Source organism: Mus musculus, chromosome 5, assembly GCF_000001635.26.
Source record: "Mus musculus strain C57BL/6J chromosome 5, GRCm38.p6 C57BL/6J".
NCBI classification, from domain to species: domain Eukaryota; kingdom Metazoa; phylum Chordata; class Mammalia; order Rodentia; family Muridae; genus Mus; species Mus musculus.
In genome coordinates, this window is record NC_000071.6 from 27,433,777 (window position 1) to 27,457,545 (window position 23,769).

General features: G+C 41.9%; 1 protein-coding gene across 4 annotated transcripts in view; it reads left to right on the forward strand.

Moving 5' to 3' along the window:
* Positions 1–23,769, forward strand: part of Dpp6 (dipeptidylpeptidase 6) — a 910,144-nt gene that overhangs the window by 616,420 nt on the left and 269,955 nt on the right. For all 4 annotated transcript variants that reach the window (NM_010075.2, NM_001198886.1, NM_207282.3 and 1 more), the window contains exon 4: positions 17,412–17,506. In NM_010075.2, coding sequence (NP_034205.1) covers positions 17,412–17,506 — 95 coding nt within the window. The remainder of the gene's footprint in view (positions 1–17,411; positions 17,507–23,769) is intronic.

Below are 23,769 nucleotides of genomic sequence, written 5' to 3' on the forward strand. Positions count from 1 at the left end.
CACCATGACTGAAGCTTTCAATGGATTTGGATAAACTCCAAAATGTGAGTCACCTCAAAAGCCCCTAGAGATGGACTAGTGGGATGAGGCCACATGGAGCCACATCCAGTTCAGCTGAATTTAAAAAGTAACAGAACTGTAACACCAATTTTGAGTTTTTCCCAGTCTTTTTTTTTAATTAGGTATTTAGCTCATTTACATTTCCAATACTATACCAAAAGTCCCCCATAGCCACCCACCCCCACTCCCCTACCCACCCACTCCACATTTTTGGCCCTGGCGTTCCCCTGTACTGGGGCATATAAAGTTTGCGTGTCCAATGGGCCTCTCTTTCCAGTGATGGCCGACTAGGCCATCTTTTGATACATATGCAGCTAGAGACAAGAGCTCCGGAGTACTAGTTAGTTCATATTGTTGTTCTACCTATAGGGTTGCAGATCCCTTTAGCTCCTTGGGTACTTTCTCTAGCTCCTCCATTGGGAGCCCTGTGATCCATCCAATAGCTGACTGTGAGCATCCACTTCTATGTTTGCTAGGCCCAGGCATACTCTGACAAGAGACAGCTATATCAGGGTCCTTTCAGCATAATCTTGCTAGTGTATGCAATGGTGTCAGCGTTTGGAAGCTGATTATGGGATGGATCCCCGGATATGGCAGTTTCTACATGGTCCATCTTTTTATCTCAGCTCCAAACTTTGTCTCTGTACCTCCTTCCAAGGGTGTTTTGTTCCCACTTCTAAGGAGGGGCATAGTGTCCACACTTCAGTCTTCATTTTTCTTGAGTTTCATGTGTTTAGGAAATTGTATCTTATATCTTGGATATCCTAGGTTTTGGGCTAATATCCACTTATCAGTGAGTACATATTGTGTGAGTTCCTTTGTGAATGTGTTACCTCACTCAGGATGATGCCCTCCAGGTCCATCCATTTGGCTAGGAATTTCATAAATTCATTCTTTTTAATAGCTGAGTAGTACTCCATTGTGTAGATGTACCACATTTTCTGTATCCATTCCTCTGTTGAGGGGCATCTGGGTTCCTTCCAGCTTCTGGCTATTATAAATAAGGCTGCTATGAACATAGTGGAGCATGTGTCCTTCTTACCAGTTGGGGCATCTTCTGGATATATGCCCAGGAGAGGTATTGCTGGATCCTCCGGTAGTACTATATCCAGTTTTCTGAGGAACCGCCAGACTGATTTCCAGAGTGGTTGTACAAGCCTGCAATCCCACCAACAATGGAGGAGTGTTCCTCTTTCTCCACATCCACGCCAGCATCTGCTGTCACCTGAATTTTTGATCTTAGCCATTCTGACTGGTGTGAGGTGGAATCTCAGGGTTGTTTTGATTTGCATTTCCCTGATGATTAAGGATGTTGAACATTTTTTCAGGTGCTTCTCTGCCATTCGGTATTCCTCAGGTGAGAATTCTTTGTTCAGTTCTGAGCCCCATTTTTTAATGGTTTCCCAGTCTTTACTATTAGAAATTTAAATTCTAAGTAAGTCCATAGCCAGATGTCCACAAATTAATATTCTACAAAATAACTTATTACTATTTTATTTTTTATGATTTCACACATGTATATAACCTGACTTACACGTGTATATAATCTGTGTATCATAGTCACATCCCATAATTCTCTCTTGTCTTCCTCCCACTCTTACTGACCATTCTCTTTACCAACTACTCCCCTCTTACTTGCATGTCTTTATGTGCGAAGCTCATGTAGATAACATGCTGCTTGAGTTGTTTTGACATCTTACACAGGCTAGACTCATTGGGGAAGAGGGACTATAAATCAAGAGGTTGCCTCCATCAAGTCGGCCTGTAGGCAAGTCTGTAGGCCATCTTCTTGATTAATTATTGGTGTGGAAGGGCTCAGCTCACTGGGCACTGCCCTCTACAGGGAGGATCCCCATTCCTCCCTGGCCTCTGCTTCAATTCTCCACTCCAGCTTCCTGCCTTCACAACACTTGCTAATGGAGTGTGCTGGAAACTTGTAAGGTAATATAAACCCTTTCCTTCATAAGCTGGATTTGCTCATGGTGTTAAATCATCGCACCAACAATCAAACTAATGTGGTTGTCCTACCTGTGATGACGTCATAAGAGAATGGCCATGTTATATCCAGAAGACTGTCTCATAGCCTTGCCCATCCTCCAGCTCTTACATTGTTTCTGCACCCTCTCAGAAGTAGTGTTTCCTGAGCCTTAGAGGGGGTGATAGAGATGTCACACTTAGAGTTCAGTACACAACAGTCCCTGATTTTCTGCACTGACCATTGCCCACTGCAAAGAATGCTTCTCTGGTCAAGGCTGAGAGCTTTGGTTATAAGTATTTAGAAGACACCTTGATGTGACCATTTAGCAGAATGTCTTTAGGAGGTTCCTTGCCTAGACCTGCAAATTATACAGGTTATTTCTTAAACACTAGTCCTGTTGTTGCTGTGCACTGAACTACCCCACCTAGAAGCAAACAACATATACTGTGTCATTTTACCCTTTGACACTCTATGAGAGGCATCTATGAAACTGGAAGACTCACCCTGTTAAACAGAAAAACAACCTCAGTATCTTCCCTTAAAATGTTTACAAAAATGCAAACCTGGAGAGAGGAGGTAGGCACCAAATCTATCCCCTGTCCAGGAGCTATTGCAAATTGACAGCTTCCATGAGAGGGAGGGTTCAGATTTTTGTAAAGGTGTGACCCCCTGGTAGGTTGATGGCATTTCAGGGAATAGTCCCACACCCATGAGTGTGTGGACAGCACAGATTGGATTTGAAGGGGGTTAAAAGAAAAATATATAATATTTTTTGAGTATAGAATGGGAAGTAGATCTGGGAGAAGCTGGGGGGAAGGAGAGGTGAATATGGTCAAAGTAGTCTATGAATTCTCAAAAATTTATAACACTATTAAAAATGAAAGCTTCTCAGTAGTGTCAAATATTCTGTTAGTGTTTCCATTTCAGTTTGTCAGGAAAATATCAGTATTTACTGAAGAAACCATGACAACTCCTCTGCTGCTTCTCAGATTCCTATTTGTATCTGTGTGCTGTTCTTAAAATGCCCCTTGGTACTGTGTATGTCCTATGACTTCGATAACTGGGTCCACTAACCAGGTTGTCTGATGCCTCTGAGTTTGGAGGCCCTGCTTTTATAGATCACATTGAATTATCCTGTGATAGTCATCCTTGGTGGCACATCACAGTGATCAGACTTTCCTTTCGGTCATTTGCAGTCATCACTGACACATTAGGGTGTGTTCTTTATCCCTTCAATAATCCTGCTTCAACCACTTATTTTAGTTACTTAGCACATGGTGGTTTGTGTAGAAAAAAAGAGATGAGGCCTTTGGCTAGTCATTCCTTCAGTCTCTGCTCCACAATTTGTCTCTGTAACTCCTTCCACGAGTATTTTGTTCCCCATTCTAAGAAGGAGCGAAGTATCCACACTTTGTTCTTACTTCTTCTTGAGTTTCATGTGGTTTGTGAATTGTATGTTGGGTATTCCGAGCTTCTGGGCTAATATCCACTTATCAGTGAGTGCATATCACGTGTTTTTGTGATTGGGTTACCTCACTCAGGATGATATCCTCCAGATACATCCATTTGCCTAAGAATTTCATGAGTTCATTGTTTTTAATAGCTGAGTAGTATTCCATTGTGTAAATGTACCACATTTTCTGTATCCATTCCTCTGTTGAGGGACATCTGGGTTCTTCCCAGTTTCTGGCTATTATAAATAAGGGTGCTATGAACATAGTGGAGCATGTGTCCTTATTACCAGTTGGAGCATCTTCTGGGTATATGCCCAGGAGTGGTATAGCTGGGTCCTCGGGTAGTACTATGTCCAATCTTCTGAGGAACCACCAAACTGATTTCCAGAGTGGTTGTACCAGCCTGAAATTCCACCAGCAATGGAGGAGTCATTTGTAGAAAGAATCCAGATGCATTGGTTGGAAAGACATCCCTAAGACTACAATGTGGGAGCTGGGTGTGGCCAATCACTATTATTACCATTGTATTGGTCTTTACTGTCACAGGATATGAGTATCATATACTGTTATCAAAACCTACATAAATACAAGTAAGTGGCAACTAGGAAATAACTTATGTAACCAATCTGCTTTTACTAACAGTTCTTCAAACTAGTAGAAAATGGTTGATAGAAGTATCAATTCTTCTTATTCTATACAGTTTTCATTACATAAATTAGAATCTGTTGCAATATACAGAGTCCTTGTGGATTTAAACCAAACATGTTTACACAATTTAAATCTGAGAATTAAAAAAAAAAAAGTTACAAAATCTTCAGTTGTGCTGGGTGTGGTGGCACACGCCTTTAATCCCAGCACTTGGGAGGCAGAGGCAGGCGGATTTCTGAGTTCAAGGCCAGCCTGGTCTACAAAGTGAGTTCCAGGACAGCCAGGGCTATACAGAGAAACGCTGTCTTGAAAAACCAAAAACCAAACCAAAACAAACAAACAAAAAAAAACCTTCAGTTGCAGAAGATGTTATAGCATCATTTAAAGTTTTATCATCTTATGCGTTTTTAGTTTTGAAAACTTTATTTTCACTAACAAATTATTATTTATATTCATGTGATAGATGTGATCTCTTGCTATATGTATAAATTGTACTTTAGATACTAAATTTGATCTTTGGCAGTTTTATATGTAAATGTATGTTTGCTCTCACCCCTCTCACTCATGACTCCCCACCCCCGACACACACACACACACACACACACACACACTTTCTTTCCCACAGGTTCCTTTCCCATATGTATGTCCTCTTGTTTTGTTGTGTGATACTTGACTTTAACTACGACCGACTGTATGGCCACTATTTTGAAGCCTTGTGAGCTCACCATTTGTTCCACAGCTGAAGTTAATGGCTGCCCAGTCCCCAGAACCCATCATTTGCAAATAGTGCAACCTTTCTCTGATCTGTGATCAACAGGCCCAGTGCTGGCAACTACAGCTGCTTGGCTTTTTGTTTGCAATGGATGGCTGTCAGCCTTGAAGATGGCATTTTTGCATCTCTTTGCCCTATCTCTCAGCTCTTGCATTCTTTCTACTTTCTCTTTTAAAATGCTCTGTGATCATTAGAGGGAGTCATATAAATGCTATGCTTAGGAATGAACATCAAATCATCATTTATTCTAAGCATCTTGAAGCCATGAATTTCTATATCCATCACTGTTCTCTGCAAAAGGAAGCTTCTTTGGTTAAGGTCAAGAGGAGGATTTTACCTGTGTTAGAAACTATAAGCCTATACATGCACACACATGCACATGCATGCTAGTGGACACTATGGATCAAAATTACAGTGCAGGAATCCCAGGAGGCCAGGGGAGGCCATCAGTTCACCTGGATCTGGAGTTACAGGTGGTTGTGAGTCACCAACCTGGGTGCTGGGAACCAATCTCCAGTCTTCCATAAGGGCTCTGCATGCTTTTAACCACAAAGCCATCTCTCCATCCCTCTAGACATAAATATTTAGTTTGCTACCATGTGGATTTAGGTAAACCATGAGCTTTAGGTGAAGCAAGTAACAAGTAAAGTCAGGTGGCAGAGTCTGTTCTGAAGAAATGACTGAAATGTAATTTTTGGAAGATGCAAGAAAATAATTTGTTATAGCTGTTGAGTATTCTTGCCTGTCAGTTTGAGGAAGTAAAATGAGGACTAAGCCCCCTCTTTCTAAGACTCCCATGTCATCACCTCTAGTTCATCTAATTCCCTGAGCACTGGAGAATTCTATTGTATCCAGAATACTGAGAGTAAGGATACCCTTTAAGTGCACAGACCCTTTTGGTCATGTCCTAGACAACATCGATTTTCAATATTGGCTCCTGCCTACTGCCCCAGCTCCTGCCCTCTGCCCTAGGTCCTGCCTACTGACCCTGGTTCCTGCCCACTACCCTGGCTTCTTCTACTGCCCCAGTTCCTGCCCTCTGCAAAACAGGGCAGTGTGCCCTTTTGGCACAGGACAATAACTAGCAGTTGGTATTTCCCTAAGCTTTTGGTCAGACTCTCTCAGACTCTTGTCCTTGGGACCTCTGCGAGGATGCCTTTTCAGATTTATTTCCTTGTCACTGTGGTATCAAATGCATGTCCCTGTGTGATATAATCTCCCAGTTCCTGTGTGACTTCATATCTCTCTGTATGACATCATCTGCCTGTTCTTATGTGACTTCACACTTCTTTCTCTGTGTGACATCATCTCCTTTCCCATGGTATCAAATGCACTTCCCTGTGTGACATCACCTCCATGTCCCTGTGTGACTTCACATTTCTTTCTCTGTATGACATCATCTCTATGTCCCTTTGTGACTTCATATTTCTCTCTTTGTGTGACATAATTTCCCTTTCCCATGGTATCAAATGTACTTTCCTGTGTGACATCACCTCATTGTCTATGGCATCAAGTGCAATTCCTTGTGTGACACCATTCCTTGTCCTGTGTTATATCACCTCCCTGTTTCCAAGTAACATTTATTCACATTATAATTATAGGGACAAAAACTCTGGCAACATCTCATGAAGAGGCACAAAAAGTATAATCTGGAAACACACTATATCCATCCCTGTTTTGCAGAGGGCAGGAACTGGGGCAGTAGAAGAAGCCAGGGTAGTGGGCAGGAACCAGGGTCAGTAGGCAGGACCTAGGGCAGAGGGCAGGAGCTGGGGCAGTAGGCAGGAGCCAATATTGAAAATCGATGTTGTCTAGGACATGACCAAAATGTTTCCGAATAACAAAGACCTGAAGAAAGACTACCCCAAGCAGGAAAGAATAGGAGTCAAGCTTGACTCAAAATGAAGCAGAGTTTGGAGCCAAGAAAGGAAGCTGTGCTAAAAAATTGAGACGAGCATGCATTCAGTGAACAGAAACTCTGGCAGGGAAATGTGAGGTCTAGATAGGAAAATAGAAGTGATAAGCAAAATGGAGGTTTCTAAATGGAAAAAGATAAATTACTGGGCTGAGAAGTTGAATTGGTCGCATTGATCCATGAATGACTATGGCAAAGGACTGAGATGACCTTGATGGCAGTCCAAGAGAAGTCCAAGAGATCCCAGGCAAACAGAGAGGAGGGTATGTGAAGGAAGGAGAAGGAGATAGCTAGGTAGGAATCTGGATCCTCCATCATCCACATATTTACTGGGTAGGTACAGGGACCACCTATACTTCCAGAGACAGGAAGTAAGGGTAAGTCAGCCAGGTAGACTTGCTACATCAGTGAAGTCAAGATTTAATAGAGAGATCTTGCTTCAGTGAATAATGTAGATCAATAATGTGATAGAGCAAGACTCCCTATTTGCACACATGTGTATGGGCATCTGTACATACATGCATATCCCCCACAAATATGCATACCATACACACATACAGATACAAAGATAGACAGACAGAGGGATTGGAGAGAGAGAATGTGAATCAGAAACTGGGAGGTGATATCAAGCGCCCCAGTATTTATACAATTGGAAAACAAGAAGTAAAGGAGATGAATAAAGTTAGTCAAATTGGATAGTCAGCAAATATGGTTCAGGTCTGTCTCAGAAGAGACACAGTGACCAAGGCAACTTACAAAAGATAGCATTTAATTGGAACCTTATAGTTTCAGAGGGTGAATCCATGACCATCATGATCAGAAGCATGGGAACAGGCAAGCAGGCATGGCACTGGAGCAGTAACTGAAAACTTACATCCTGATCATCAAGTTAGAGAAAAAGAGCAAACTAGGCCTGGCATTGGCTTTTGAGACCTCTTAGCCCACCCCACAAACACAACTCCTCCAGCAAGGCCATACCTGCTAATCCTTCCCAAACAGGTCCACCAACTACGGGCCAAATAGAGGCTCGAGACCACTCTCAAGGGCAGACAAAAGATGCACATTTTTAAGACTTGGCATACAGAAACCACCAGACAAAGTCTTCCAGAGGCCCACTCTAGAGTTCATATTTAGTGTGTTGAAACCAACACAAAAGAACCAAAAGAAGATGACTCTGGGAACCAGGAAATGGTCAGTCCAATGCTGCCTTCCTGCTAGAAGCCATGTCAGCCGGAAGTGAATGGAACAAATCTTCAAAATGATTAAAGAAAGAGAAAAGAAAAGAAAGAAACTATAAAATTATCAACCTGGAATGAGGGGAAGCCAGGCGTGGTGGCGCATGCCTTTAATCCCAGCACTCAGGAGGCAGAGGCAGGCAGATTTCTGAGTTTGAGGCCAGCCAGGTCTACAAAAGTGAGTTCCAGGACAGCCAGGGATACACAGAGAAACCCTGTCTCGAAAAACAAAACAAAACAAAACGAAAAACCAAAATAAAACCCCAAAACCAAAATCAATCAAACAAACAAACAAAACAGGGGAAAAGGAGACATTTTCAGAAAAGATAAACAAGCTTGCTACAAGTGAACCCATATAACCAGAGAGTGTAAGAAACTCTTCAAACACAAAAAAAAAATGGTGCTCAATAGGAACACAGGATTGTTACTAGCAACAGGCAGTATCAGGAATTAGAAAGGATGAATGCAGAATAAGATAACTTCAACTTTATGACATTTCACCTTAACATATTGCAATAGGCAAAAAGAACCTTGTCTTGTAGAATGTGTGAAGCATGTTGGTACCACATGCATGACAGCTGCAATAAAATGGGAATAGATGAGCCCCGGGGGGCTCAAGAGAGTTCTGCATTTCCTAAGAAATAGAGTTTGCCAGCAGTGAAGAGTTGAAGACCTACAATGTATTACAATCACTAGGGTAGCCACAGCCCAACGAGAGTAATAAAATGCAGCTAAAATTGGTAAACAGAGACACATTTGAATTTGCTACTAAGTCGCTTGCTGGTACTTTTGCTGCTGGTTTTCTAGGGCCTTGCTACTCCGAATATCATTGCTCAAGCCAATGTTTTATTACTTCCTCTAAGATTTTAAGTGTGTGTGTGGGAACACAATAGTGTTTTCACTATAGCTTCCTTGAGTCAGGTTTTGAAATATGGGTGTGGTGTCCTCAGCTTTGTGCATTTTTTTTTTCTTTCTTGCTGGCGAGTTGGACGTTCACGTTTAAGAATGTAAAAAAAGGAAGTGTATATTTCTTTTCCTTTTTTTTTTTCGATTTTTTTTATTACATATTTTCCTCAATGACATTTCCAATGCTATCCCAAAAGTCCCCCATACCCTCCCCCCCACTTCCCTACCCACCCATTCTCATTCTTTTGGCCCTGGCATTCCCCTGTACTGGGGCATATAAAGTTTGTGTGTCCAATGGGCCTCTCTTTCCAGTGATGGCCGACTAGGCCATCTTTTGATACATATGTAGCTAGAGTCAAGAGCTCCGGGGTACTGGTTAGTTCATAATGTTGTTGCACCTACAGGGTTGCACATCTCTTTAGCTCCTTGGATACTTTCTCTAGCTCCTCCATTGGGGGCCCTGTGATCCATCCAATAGCTGACTGTGAGCATCCACTTATGTGTTTGCTAGGCCCCTGCCTAGTCTCACAAGAGACAGCTATATCTGGGTCCTTTCAGCAAAATCTTGCTAGTGTATGCAGTGGTGTCAGCGTTTGGAAGCTGATTGTGGGGTGGATCCCTAGATAAGGCAGTCTCTAGATGGTCCATCCTTTTGTCTCAGCTCCAAACTTTGTCTCTGTAACTCCTTCCATGGGTGTTTTGTTCCCAATTCTAAGAAGGGGCACAGTGTCCACACTTTGGTCTTCATTCTTCTAGAGTTTCATGCAAAATTTTGGCAAATTGTATCTTATATCTTGGGTATACTAAGTTTTGGGCTAGTATCCACTTATCTGTGAGTACATATTGTGTGAGTTCCTTTGTGATTGGGTTACCTCGCTCAGGATGATGCCCTCCAGGTCCATCCATTTGCCTAGGAATTTCATAAATTCATTCTTTTTAATAGCTGAGTAGTACTCCATTGTGTAAATGTACCACATTTTCTGTATCCATTCCTCTGTTGAGGGGCATCTGGGTTCTTTCCAGCTTCTGACTATTATAAATAAGGCTGCTATGAACATAGTGGAGCATGTGTCCTTCATACCGGTTGGGACATCTTCTGGATATATGCCCAGAAGAGGTATTGCTGGATCCTCCGGTAGTACTATGTCCAATTTTCTAAGGAACTGCCAGACTGATTTCCAGAGGGGTTATACAAGCTTGCAATCCCACCAACAGTGGAGGAGTGTTCCTCTTTCTCCACATCCTCGCCAGCATCTGCTGTCACCTGAATTTTTGATCTTAGCCATTCTGACTGGTGTGAGGTGGAATCTCAGGGTTGTTTTGATTTGCATTTCCCTGATAATTAAGGATGTTGAACATTTTTTCAGGTGCTTCTCTGCCATTCGGTATTCCTCAGGTGAGAATTCTTTGTTCAATTCTGAGCCCCATTTTTTAATGGGGTTATTTGATTTTCTGGAGTCCACCCTCTTCAGTTCTTTATATATATTGGATATTAGTCCCCTATCTGATTTAGAATAGGTAAAGATCCTTTCCCAATCTATTGGTGGCCTTTTTGTCTTATTGACAGTATCTTTTGCCTTGCAGAAGCTTTGCAGTTTCATGAGGTCCCATTTGTTGATTCTCGATCTTACAGCACAAGCCATTGCTGTTCTATTCAGGAATTTTTCTCCTATGCCCATATCTTCGAGGCTTTTCCCCACTTTCTCCTCTATAAGTTTCAGTGTCTCTGGTTTTATGTGAAGTTCCTTGATCCACTTAGATTTATAACAAAATCAGAAATGAAAAGGGAGACATAACAACAGATCCTGGAGAAATCCAAAACACCATCAGATCCTTCTACAAAAGGCTATATACTCAACAAAACTGGAAAACCTGGATGAAATGGACAAATTTCTAGACAGATACCAGGTACCAAAGTTAAATCAGGATCAAGTTAACGATCTAAACAGTCCCATATCCCCAAAAGAAATAGAAGCAGTCATTAATAGTCTCCCAGCCAAAAAAAGCCCAGGACCAGATGGGTTTAGTGCAGAGTTCAACCAGACCTTCAAAGAAGATCTAATTCCAGTTCTGCACAAACTATTCCACAAAATAGAAGTAGATGGAACTCTACCCAATTCATTCTATGAAGCCACAATTACTCTGATACCTAAACCACAGAAAGATCCAATAAAGATAGAGAACTTCAGACCAATTTCCCTTATGAATATAGATGCAAAAAAATCCTCAATAAAATTCTCGCTAACCGAATCCAAGAACACATTAAAGCAATCATCCATCCTGACCAAGTAGGTTTTATTCCAGGGATGCAGGGATGGTTTAATATACAGAAATCCATCAACGTAATCCATTATATAAACAAACTCAAAGACAAAAACCACATGATCATCTCGTTAGATGTGGAAAAAGCATTCGACAAGATCTAACACCCATTCATGATAAAAGTCTTGGAAAGATCAGGAATTCAAGGCCCGTACCTAACCATGATAAAAGCAATCTACAGCAAACCAGTAGCCAACATCAAAGTAAATGGTGAAAAGCTTGAAGCAATCCCACTAATATCAGGGACTAGACAAGGCTGTCCACTCTCTCCATACCTATTCAACATTGTTCTTGAAGTCCTAGCCAGAGCAATTAGACAACAAAAGGAGATCAAGGGGATACAAATTGGAAAAGAGGAAGTCAAAATATCACTTTTTGCAGAGGATATGATAGTATATATCAGTGACCCTAAAAATTCCACCAGAGAACTCCTAAACCTGATAAACAGCTTCTGTGAAGTAGCAGGATATAAAATTAACTCAAACAAGTCAATGGCCTTTCTCTACACAAAGAATAAACAGGCTGAGAAAGAAATTAGGGAAACAACACCCTTCTCAATAGTCACAAATAATATAAAATACCTTGGTGTGACTCTAACTAAGGAAGTGAAAGATCTGTATGATAAAAACTTCAAGTCTCTGAAGAAAGAAATTAAAGAAGATCTCAGAAGATGGAAAGATCTCCCATGCTCATGGATTGGCAGGATCAACATTGTAAAAATGGCTATCTTGCCAAAAGCAATCTACAGATTCAATGCAATCCCCATCAAAATTCCAACTCAATTCTTCAACGAATTAGAAAGAGCAATCTGCAAATTCATCTAGAATAACAAAAAACCTAGGATAGCAAAAACTCTTCTCAAGGATAAAAGAACCTCTGGTGGAATCACCATCCCTGACCTAAAGCTTTACCACAGAGCAAGTGTGATAAAAACTGCATGGTACTGGTATAGTGACAGACAAGTAGACCTATGGAATAGAATTGAAGACCCAGAAATGAACCCACACACCTATGGCCACTTGATCTTCGACAAGAGAGCTAAAACCATCCAGTGGAAGAAAGACTGCATTTTCAACAAATGGTGCTAGCTTTGTGCATTTTTATTTAGCATTGTCTTGGCATGTTGAGGTTCTTTGTGGTTCTGTAGGAATTTATGATTTTTTAAACATCTGTATAAAACCAACATTAAAATTTGCATAGAGATTGTGTTACATCAATTTGAGTCATATAGAATGAATAATTATATAGTACACCATGTTAAATTTTGTGAGATTGGGGCCTAGAGAAGTGACTCAGTGATTCAGAGTGCTTGCTGCTCTCTCAGGAGGATTAGAGTTTCTACTCCAGCAACCACCACAGAGATGGCTCACCACATACCTGTAACTCAAGCTCCAAGGGATCTTATGCCCTCTTCTGTCCTGTGCTGGGGCACCTGCACATACATGTTCACATACATGTACACAGAAACATGCATAAATAAAGTAAATCTGTTTTAATTTTAAGACCTAGGAGCTAGAGAATGCCTTGGAAGTTAAGAGCATATGTTGCTCTTCCAGATCGGAGTTCAGTTTCAGGACTCACATTGGACCATTCACAACTTCCTACAACTATAGTTAAAGGGAATCCACCACACTCTTCTAGCCTCCATTAGCATAGGCATATGCATTCACAGAGACACCCAACCATACATGTAATACACAGCCATAAACAATAAAAAGTATGTGAGATGCATCTGTTGCCACCCATAGAAGCAAATTGGTTAACTTTGATAGCATTTTTTGTAAGAGTGGAAAATATTACATAAAAGACCCAGTGCTCACCTCTAAAAACCTAGAAAAAGAAGACCATGTTAAGGGTAAAGTAAACAAAACAAAAAGAGATAAAGAAAGTAGCTGAACTTCATCAAGTAGACGTCATCAAGTCAAGTACTGAGATGGAAATGATGTTGTCAAAATGTTAGTGTTTGCAAAAATCAATAAAACCAATGAATGTCTACAGTCTAGAGGACAAGAAGCTCATAAACTGTCCTTTCCAGAAAACATTTTATCCTATGAAGTCATAAACTATCAACCTCCTAAAAAGATAATCACATGGTATTAGGAGCAAAGTTTGTACTGCTAGAATCAAGGCAAGGGACCCCCAAATATCAGGATCCAATGCTTACAGTAGTAGAAGCAAAGAATCCACTAGCCTGTCCTCCTTTCCAAAGCAGGATGTCAAGGATTCTATGATTTGCTTTAAAGTACCTCCCTGCCATGCATAGAAATTGGGTGCTCCTATCACTGAAGACTTAGGGTCACAAAGGACAGGAGCAGGGAGCACACAGGTTGTCATTGTGGGATCAGACTCTCAGGGTCCCATCGGGCCCATCCTTGTCCACTTTCCACCAGCCCAAAGCATAGAAAGATACAAGCTTCACCCATTTCCCTGATTTCCCTTCAAGTGTCTCATTCCAGTAAAACTCTTTTTTAAATTAATTTGTCCACTTTTTTTCTTGCTCAACTGTCTTTTGCTATGAATGGGAAAATAAATGTCTTCCCTCCTACACTCTTTTTAAAATGCTACATACTCAATGGACAGCTTTCTTGAGTGACTCACATTATCAAAACAGACTTGAGAATAAGTAGAAAAATGTAAATGGCTCTGTATCAATTGAAGAACTTAAGTTGGGGATCTCAAACCTTCTACCAAGAAAACTTGAGGCCCAGAGATGTCATTAAAAATGCACAAATCTGAGCTACATTTGTTTATAAAGGAGAGCCGGTCCAAATACTTTCCAACTCATGTGATGAAGTCAATGAAGCCAAGCTCCAGACAAGAGAAACCAAACTAGTTATCATCCTCCATGATGCCAGATGCAAAAGTCAGAGTCAAGTATCATAAGATTAAACGAAGACTCTGGGAAGCAGCATATTATAGCACTGGAGGTGGTCCTGTGAGTGCATCTAAAAACACAGCTCACTGGATTGACAAAAACTCCCATGGTGACTACAGTGTTGGAGTAAAAGCATTATGTAATAGTCAACAACCTTGAAACATGAGACCTCTCAACAATAAAACAATAGACGATCACAGACTCAGACTCTCAAATTCAATAGTGAAGCACCACCGCTACTTAACATCAAGAATAAAGCAAATGTGCCTCTTCAAGTCTCTGGCACTGACCCTGATAGTCTGATGATGCTCGCCAGGCCTGAACAGAACTGTCTGCCCTGTGTTAACTGACTGGGTTTTGGAAATGAAAACCCTCTTAAGGAATCTATTTTTTAAATGGACTATAAATAAAACTTACATTGAGGAGAGCTGCAATAATGAAAATTAATTTTATATTAATCAATAGAAATACCCAAATAATAGCTAAGTGATTATTATAGTACCATAAAAATGCTAGAGAGTTTGGGGCTGATGTATTATGTGACGATCAAAATCCATCTCCTGAAAATGTCTTTAGTGTCAATATGACCCTAAGAAGACAGAAATACATTGTCTGTGGACCAGAAGAACAAATGGTACTGGTTAGTTCTTGTCAACCTGACACCAGCTGGAGTCAGTTCAGAAGAGCAAACCACAGTTGAAGGATTCCCTCCCGAAGACTGGGCTGTTGCAGCATGTATATGGCATTTTCTTGATTAATTGTTAATATGGAAGAGCCTAGTTACCATAGGAAATACCAGCCCTGGGAGGTGGTCCTGGGTGGCATAAGAAGCAAGTCATGGGAAGCAAGCCAGTAAGCAGCGCTCCTCCATAGCCTTTGCATTGGCTCCTACCTCCAGGTTCCTACCTTGGGTTCTTTCTCTGACCTCCCTTCATGGTGGACTATAAGCTCTAAGATGTAATGAATCCTTTCCTCCCCAAGTTATCCTTGGTAATGGAGATCATCATAGCAACAGAAAAGTTACTAGGCACAAATATCCCCTTTCCTAGTGCCATGACATCTTTGACATATATTAGTGTAAAAAGTTTGATGTGTCTACATGTAATCTAGAATCCACAGATGAGAAAAATCACAGGGCATTGCCTTTCTGAATCTCACTCATCAGCCAATATAATGATCTGCTGTTGCACCCCTGGTCAAAATACATGACATAGAGTTGGAAGAACTTGTCTTTTTAAAACACCCATCATTAAATATATTTAGAAGTGGTAAAGTGAAAGAAAAAGGACAGACCTGCTGTGACAGCAGTGGCCCTGGGGCGAGCTGTGCACCCATTGCAGCAATGGCCTGGCCCACACTTTCCCTGGCTTGGCTCATTCCAAATTTTTCAGAAAAGCAAGGGTATATACAGGACTACACAAGTGGGGAAAAGCAAGACAAAAACTTTACACAATTTGACCCAAGACTTGCTGGAAATCTACAGAAAACATCACGAGGTGACATTGACAGAGGGGCAGACACAGGTGATGGAATGGAAAGCCATGAGTTAAAGCCTGCAGGTAAAGGCCAGCTAGCATGACATACACTACAGGGAGTACTGAAACCCTGTCTCAACCAAGGTCAAAGGTGAGGTTCCATATACAATGTATTTTGATCTTAGTTGCCCCAACTCTCCTTTTGTGGCTCTCCCTCCTCCTCCTCCTCCTCCTCCTCCTCCTCCTCCTCCTCCTCTCTGCCTTCCAGATTATTCACCTTCTTCTCTTGGATCTTTTGCTTGTCTGTTTCTTTAGACAGGTTTTTGGGGTTGTTGTTTTTGTTGTTGTTTAAACTTATCAGACAGGTTTATTGAGCAGGTATGGAGTTGGCTTCCCTATAGAGATGGTAGTTCTTAGAACAGAGCCTTTGCCAGAAAGGACAGGGTCTAAAACCACTGTTAGGGGCACTCACCTGTGTCATGAGGCACTGTTGTATCCTCCCAGGTTAACACAGATTTGACTGACAGATACACCCATTTGAGAGCTCAGTGATTAAGAGTGTGTGCTGCCCTTGCAAAGGACCTGAGTTCAGTTCCCATCTCCCACATTAGATAGCTTACAACTACCTGGAACTCCATCTTTAGAGGATCTAACCCCTCTTCTGACTTCTGGAGGTCCCCACACAGTTGCAAACATACATATAAAAGGAATCTTTTTTTTTTTTTAAACTCACTCATTGTGAAAGGTAGAAAATGGGTAGGGATAGGTCTGTGTCAGGTTAAGTGTCGGAATAAGTGGCAAGCCCTTTCTGCAGACTTCATATAGAACTGATATGCAGCCTCCTAAGTACTTTCTAACAGAAAACTAACTCCACAGTGGGCCACCCACAGGTCCACCCTTCAGACACTGTATTCCCTACAGGCACAGATTCGTGTACACTTGTATACTATTTAGTATGTGATTTGTTATTAGGGGGTTGGTGGGTGTACATGTGGGTACAATGTACATAGGTGTGGAGAGCAGAGGTCCCAGGATGCTGTTCATCCTGTTATTTGAGACAGGGCCTCTCACTATACTGAAGCTCATTGAATCGGCTGCCTAGCAGTGAGCCCCAGAGAGCTACCTGTCTTTGCCTCCCAAGTGCTGGGATTAGCTACATGTACCTCCATTCCCAACAATTTTTAAGTGGGTGCTGGGGATCAAACTCAGGATACCATACTTTCAAAGCAAGCATTTTACCTACTGAGCTATCATCCTCAATTACCAATTTTCAAGGAAATAATTGGAAATTAGAGAGACCAGAGTCACTGACAGTCGATGATAGATTCAAAAATTGCCCATAGCAGAAAACTGAGAAACCCTTCCTGAATTCCACCAGAAGCTTGGAGGCGAGAGGACAGCTGACGTTCAGGTGGTGGACACAGGTCATTTCAGATCTACGAGACCGTTGATCCATTTGCTACCAACTCTCCAGTAGTAGCAGACTCTGTCTGCTTGGTGTGTCCACTCTATATGCCCTACCCAAGAAAGTCCTGCATATCCTCAAACTCTGCCCACATGTGCTTTGTTGCCTGAACAGAGAAGAGGTGACTCGGGGATGAGCATCCCTGGAGCCACACTGCTGGAACAGGAAGTAGACATTGCATTTAAAGGACCCCTCTCGAGATAACTACACAATCCACCACAATTCACTTCACACACATCTATCAAACACTGAAACAGGTTTCTGGATGACTCGTGTCTTTTTTTTTTTTCTTTTTCCCTCTTGTAGATAAGGAATTCATCTACAGAGAACGGAAAGGGAGTGTCATACTGCGGAATGTTGAAACAAATAATTCCACGGTGTTAATAGAAGGCAAAAAAATTGTAAGTACTCTGTCTAATGACCAGGATAATTTCAGAGTAATTTTTTTCCCTCCTGCAAGTCAATAAAGCAGAAAATGACTTTAGGTTTCAAGTTTCGGTAGAGCCGAGGAAAAGCATTAACTTGTAATACCACTGGCTGAGCAACTAAAGATAATGGGAAATTGAAAGCACACTAATTTAATAAGTTGAAAGCCTGCTTTCTTTGGGGATCCTAAAAATCCTTCCACAGGTGTTGGAAGCAAGTGTTGCATATCAAGTATAATTGAAAGGTAAAGACCAAAGACCAAAGACACATTTACAGGACAATCACAATAAAACCTACAGTGTAATGCTTCAAGAGAACTCGCTCAATCTTATTTAAGAAGATTAAATCTCTGCCTTCTCAGTTTCGTGATGGAGAACAATGGGTACAGTAGGGGTTTTAAGCCTAACTGAAAATATTGCGTTTTCAACCAGGAAGACCTGTTTTGGATTTGTGTGTGAAAATATAAAAAGCTGACGGAGGTTCATGGTCAGAATTGACTTTGATTCTTTGTTTACAACGGGCTCATGTTTGGTCTTATGGGAGGTGCCTCCATGAGCCTGAAGGTTGATCATTTTCTGGCCTGCTTCCCTTGGGGAGTACAAGAAAAAAGTAAGGGTAAACACGTGAATAGGGAGAACTGGAAAAAGGTGGAACTTCCGGGTCAGAGTGCTGATAAAGCAGCTGAATGAGAGTCAGGTCTGAGGAAGGATCACAGGCTGCAGGAAGGTAGGCAAGAGGAACTGTAGAAAAGGCCAGTCAGTCCTGGGAAGGCCACTAGCCGATGAGCCTCTAGGAGTTCCTTCCACAAGTCAGTGGTGTCCAAGTCCAGGAGCTCTTCCCAGCAAAAGAAAGGAAGACTTCTTAACTGACCACCCTTCCTGGACCCAGAGAAAGCCCTCTATACTCTTAGCTCCTAGGGACAGTCAACTGTTTCATTCTCTATTGAAAGGATGCTATATCTTTAACATAGATGCATGCTACCTTTTATACAGCCTGGCCCTTTGAAGGTACCACTCCCAGGAGTGAATATTGGGCTTGGATCAAATCATATTCCACATAAAGGACTAGGAAAGAGAGGAATGTGCTTATCCTATTGCACTAAGATGTCGTTTTGGGTAAAATTATTAAGAATTCATCTGACTCAGCCTACTTCAAATATTAACGCTACAGAATTGCTTTAAAGTGTTCTTCAGGAGGAGAAACACTTTTCCTGCTGCTGAAGATGTTGACATTTCTAGCTTGGGGTGTGGTTTAATACAAGCAGAGAGTATACACATAGTTGTGCATTCAGAAGATACCCTTAAGGTGATGGACAGATGATTAAGATCACTGATTATTCTTCCAGAGAATCTAGGTTCCTAGCACCCACAAGGTGGTTCTCAGCTGTCTATAACTCTAGTCCCAGGGGATCCATTGCCCTCTTTTGGCCACTTCATGCATAAGGTATACCTGGTATATAGACATATATGCAAACAAAACACCTATACACATAAAAAAATAAATCTTTAAGATCAGCAGTTTTAACAGGCCATATTTAACTGTGCCTATCTTAGCAAACTAGTGAGATAATTTCAGAATCCATCATAGGTACAGAAATACATCTTATACATTAACTGGCTTATTCAATTACCAATCTTTATTGTACTAAAGTATCATCAATGCACTAATTTACAAACACTTATTGGACACTGAATACATACAATCTGATCAATGGAAATTTTTGACTCAGTGCCACATTTAAATGCTGCCAGAAACAGGATTTTTAAAAGACACTGAGTAAATGTCACTTTGTGGCCCGTACTGTAATTCAGATGCAGAGTCTGGCTTAATGTCTTCGCACATGCTTACTTTTTCACTGTTCCTTTATTTCCAAGTTGAAAATAATTTCTCCTGCCATCCTGGAACACGTGGGGGCTCTTGTGAGACCCAAGAATAAAATACCTGCACATGGGGTACCTCCCTAAGGAGAGGCAGGGTGAGACCAAGGGAGCAGGAAGTGTGGAGCATGGTACATTCTGTGCTTCTCTGTCACTCTTCTCATCTTTTCATCGCTGTGACCAAAACCCTGGCAAGGAGCAACTTCTGGGAGGGGAAGCTTATGTAAGTTGATGGTCTGAGGAGGCCACAGTCAGTCCTGACAGCAGAAGGGCCCATGGAGGCTGGATCCCAGGGCAGCTGCTCAGTCACAGCTCAGTGGAGAAGGAAGCTAATTAGGAAGTCTGTTGCAGCCTCAGGTCCAATCTCAGAGAATCATCCCCACCTCCCAAGACGTTCCACAATCCTCCCAAACAGCTCCACCAATCCTGTAGGAATAGCCCAACCCATAACCCCTTCTGTTGACCAATAGGTGGTCCATTCCTAACTGAATTCCAGAGACCTTGAGGTTGTTTAAACTACTAAAGGCAGCTACTGAATTCCAGAGACCTTGTGGTCATTTAAATTACTAAAGGCAGCCTGAAACCTCTGTGAGGCCAATTGAGATTTTATGTTTGGTCTGGAAGACAAGTGGAGAAACAGAAAACAAACTGGGAATTCTGTGGTCAGCAGAATTTTAAAATATATCCTGAAATCTCACTAAGCAAATTCTTTTTCCTCATCCAATTAAAAACAGGTCAGTTATATCTTTGATTCTAGCCTCTTTCTTAGCTTGAGGTGATTGGATGGGAGGACATGTGACTCTGTAAGAAGGAGCCAAGTCAGTGTCTTTGTGACTGATAAGAACTTTGGCTGCAGCCAGGCATTGGTGGTGTATGCCTTTAATCCCAGCACTCCGTAAGTACCAGGACAACCAGAGCTACACAGAGAAGTCCTGTCTTAGAGGGGACAGGGGCTCACTTGGGTTGAGTGTTGGCCTCATGCAGTGTGTCATACCTTACTCTTCCCACACAGTGTCATTAATGAAAGAAGTTAACAGGATCATTATTGGTACTTGTCATGTTTGCTGTAACAAAACACATAGCACCTGCAGCTTAAGAAGGAAAAAATTTATTTTGACCCCTGATTTGAAGGGATACTCTGTTGGTCACAGCCTTAAGTCTCAAGTGAAACTTGGAATTTTAAGCGGTGTCGACACTGTTAAAGACTTATTTCTGAAGTCAGGCTGAATGTATTCTGTATTTCAAGGTGGCCATAGGTCTATAGAGGCAAAGCTTGAAGGTAATAGCCTAAAAGTGATATACATGGCTGTCAAGCTGACAAGAGACAGACTTGTGATGACTAAATAGTGTCAGGTTGACACTATGTAAGATCACCATGGAAACCAACTTCTGGGCATGTCTGGGCATGATCGACAAGATTAAGCTAGTTAAGGTGTGAAGGCACTTCGTGGAATACAGAGGAGGAGAGTGGAACACAGGTATTCACCACTCTGCTTCTTTACTGTGGACCCAGTGTGATACATTGCCTTGCGCTCTTGCAGCCACAATTTCTTCACTGAGACCATTGGTTCATTACTTTTTACTTTGTATGTATTTATTTTATGGGTGTGGGTGTCTGCATGTATGTCTGTATGCATGCACGATGCCTGAGGAGGCACCAGAAAAACAAACAAACAAACAAACAAAATACACTGGATCACCTGGGACTGGACTTACAGATAGTTGTAAGCTGCTGTGTTGGGCTGTGAACTAAATCCAGGTCCTCTGGACGAGCAGCTGGCTCTTAATTGCTGAGCGGTCTCTCCAGCCTCTAGTCCATTATTTCTAATGTAGCCTCCACCATGCTCTCAGCTGTAAGTCCTGCTCCAGCCAGCAGCTGTGTCTTATAAATGAATATTAAAGAATGACAGAACAGAAGTGATCAGTTTTCTAGAAACATCTGTACGAATAAGAGATATGGAGGACCCATTTGGCATCAGGATTATGACCGTGAGCTTTGGATCTGCCTTCCCACTGGAACAGGGCTTGAGGACTACAGGACCCCTACTATTTGTAATGTCTGTCCAAGTACTGACTCTCAGGAGCCAGGAACATCGTGGTGCTATATGAGAGATCACATATACCATTCTTTAAAATGTGAGTCACGTACAGATAGATGTTCATCTAGCCTGGAGAGTTTAGGCAGTGTTCAGGGCGCAGGTAAAAGGAATGGGAGTATTTAAACAGGAAGATACAGAAGACAGCCAAGGCCACGGGAGCATGGTTTTAACAATGTGCTGAACTGGGCCATCCAAGTGTCCAGGCAGCATCAATAGGTAGCCGACTATGGATATTCAGGCAGCAATAGTAGATGGCAGAATCTTCTTCCTAATAGGGTATGGGCTGCTGCTGTACAGAGGAAGGCAAGGAGGAGTCCCTTGCTAATCAGATAAAAATCAAACCCAAAGAAACTTTCACATGAGTTGTATTTGATGTCTCAAGAATTCTGGAGCATTTTATTTTGCTCTTATTCTACTTTTGCTGTTCTAAGCAGAGTTGTCTGTTAACAAAGAAAGTCTTTGGCATGTTATACACCTTTTGCCCTGAGCAGTGGGCCACTGTAAGAAAATCACCTGCTTCTGCTGGGGTTTGACATAGGCCTACTAGTCACCCCAAACTTGGGAAGTCTAACAAGTTTTTTCTCTGCTGAGCAGCAGACTGTATTTTCTCACCTGCCTTGTCTCCCTTCTGTGGCTCTCCCTTATTTTCTCATGGAAGTGTGCTTCAAGTGGCCATACTACATATTACTGACTTAAGTAGGCATTGCAGGCCCTAAAATCCTAAGGAAACTTAGCACCATCTCTACAATTACAGAATAGAACAAAACTTCTCAAATGGAGAGGTCCGTGGCCTACACTTGATATTTAACTCTTTTCAGCTAAATTATTATTGGCTTATAAACTGGAATTCTAACTCTTCTCAGATAAAGAATCAGAGAATAGCCGTGAACAGAACCCCAGCTTCATCCTTATACACCATCCTGGTGGTTCTGCAGGGCTGTCTCAGGAGAGTTGGCCGAGGTGGCATGTTGTTAGATTTTAGGAATGAAAATGAGAAGTGGCAGGTTCAAGAGGAGGCACTGAGAGTCGTTAGGGGAGAATTAACAGTGTGCACAGTGCTGTGGAGTTCTGAAGACAGAGAGGAGGAGGAGAGAGAGAAGGAGAGAAACAGAGAACCTTCCACTCAAAGAGATAGCAAGAGTTCCTGCTTTTGAAGGGTCCTGAGGGCGGGGGTGTTCTTACCATGAAGTTGTAGCATAGTCAGGTGAACTCTGACTCCCAGGTAGTAGGAGAAACAAGGGCTTGTGTGTCAGTGACAGGGTCCCAGCAGATGTTGTGTCCACTTCTGGCAGCAGGTTGGAGGGCAGCAAGGCCTCAGGCATGCGGCTATGTCCACGAGGCTCTGGCATCTGTTATCTGACTTCTGCCATGTGCACACTCATTCTGCGCCCCTTTATTCGTGAGACTAGTGCAAGGCTTGTGTGTCATTTAAGTTGCGCCAGACAGTTAGGAGGAAGCCTGGAAACACCTATGTACATTTGGAGCTGCTCTGGGGAAGTTTTGACTAGTAAACAGCCTGAAGGTTCAGTGACTTACAGTAACACAGATACCTGGAACTCAGGCATCACTGAGGTGAGTGCAAGGACAACAGTGAATTAAGATGTAGTCCTTAAAGCAACAGCTCCAGAGGCACTGGGGCAATATGAAAAGGATTCATGATGCTCTATAAACTCCATGGAAGAGTCCAGCAGGATGCTCACACATCAGTGAGTAGTGGAGGATGCATCACTGTATCAAAGGGCCAGGAATTAAGTGTGAACCATGCAACAGCTCATCTTGCTTGCTGGCAGAACTCTGCATTGTTTCCTAAGGCAATTTGCACAGATGCTGACTCATGGTGTTTATTCAATAATTTTAGTCTGGTTCATAAAATTTGAACCTAGTGTTCCAAAGAGATGAGATATTGCTGCCCTCCTACGATGAATATGAAGAGCTGTATGGATGCCTGGATGTTCTTGGAAGGGAAGGCTGGCTGCCAAGAAGGCATCTGTGCCATGGTTCTGCCACTATGCCTTGCTCCCCTGCTAACTTAACTTGAGCTATTTATTTTAGTGGCCATAATAACATTTAAATAATAAAAAAAAACATTTTGTTTCTCTTAACTTACATTGCCTTACATCACTATTAGACATCAAATTTTGATATTATCTTCATCTCTGCAAATTAAGTAGTCCTTACTTTTCACAAGAAGGGCATAATTAGGCAACTGCTTGGAGACCGGAGCAGCCACAGCCTGCGGAGGAACTGCAAAATTCCTGGGAA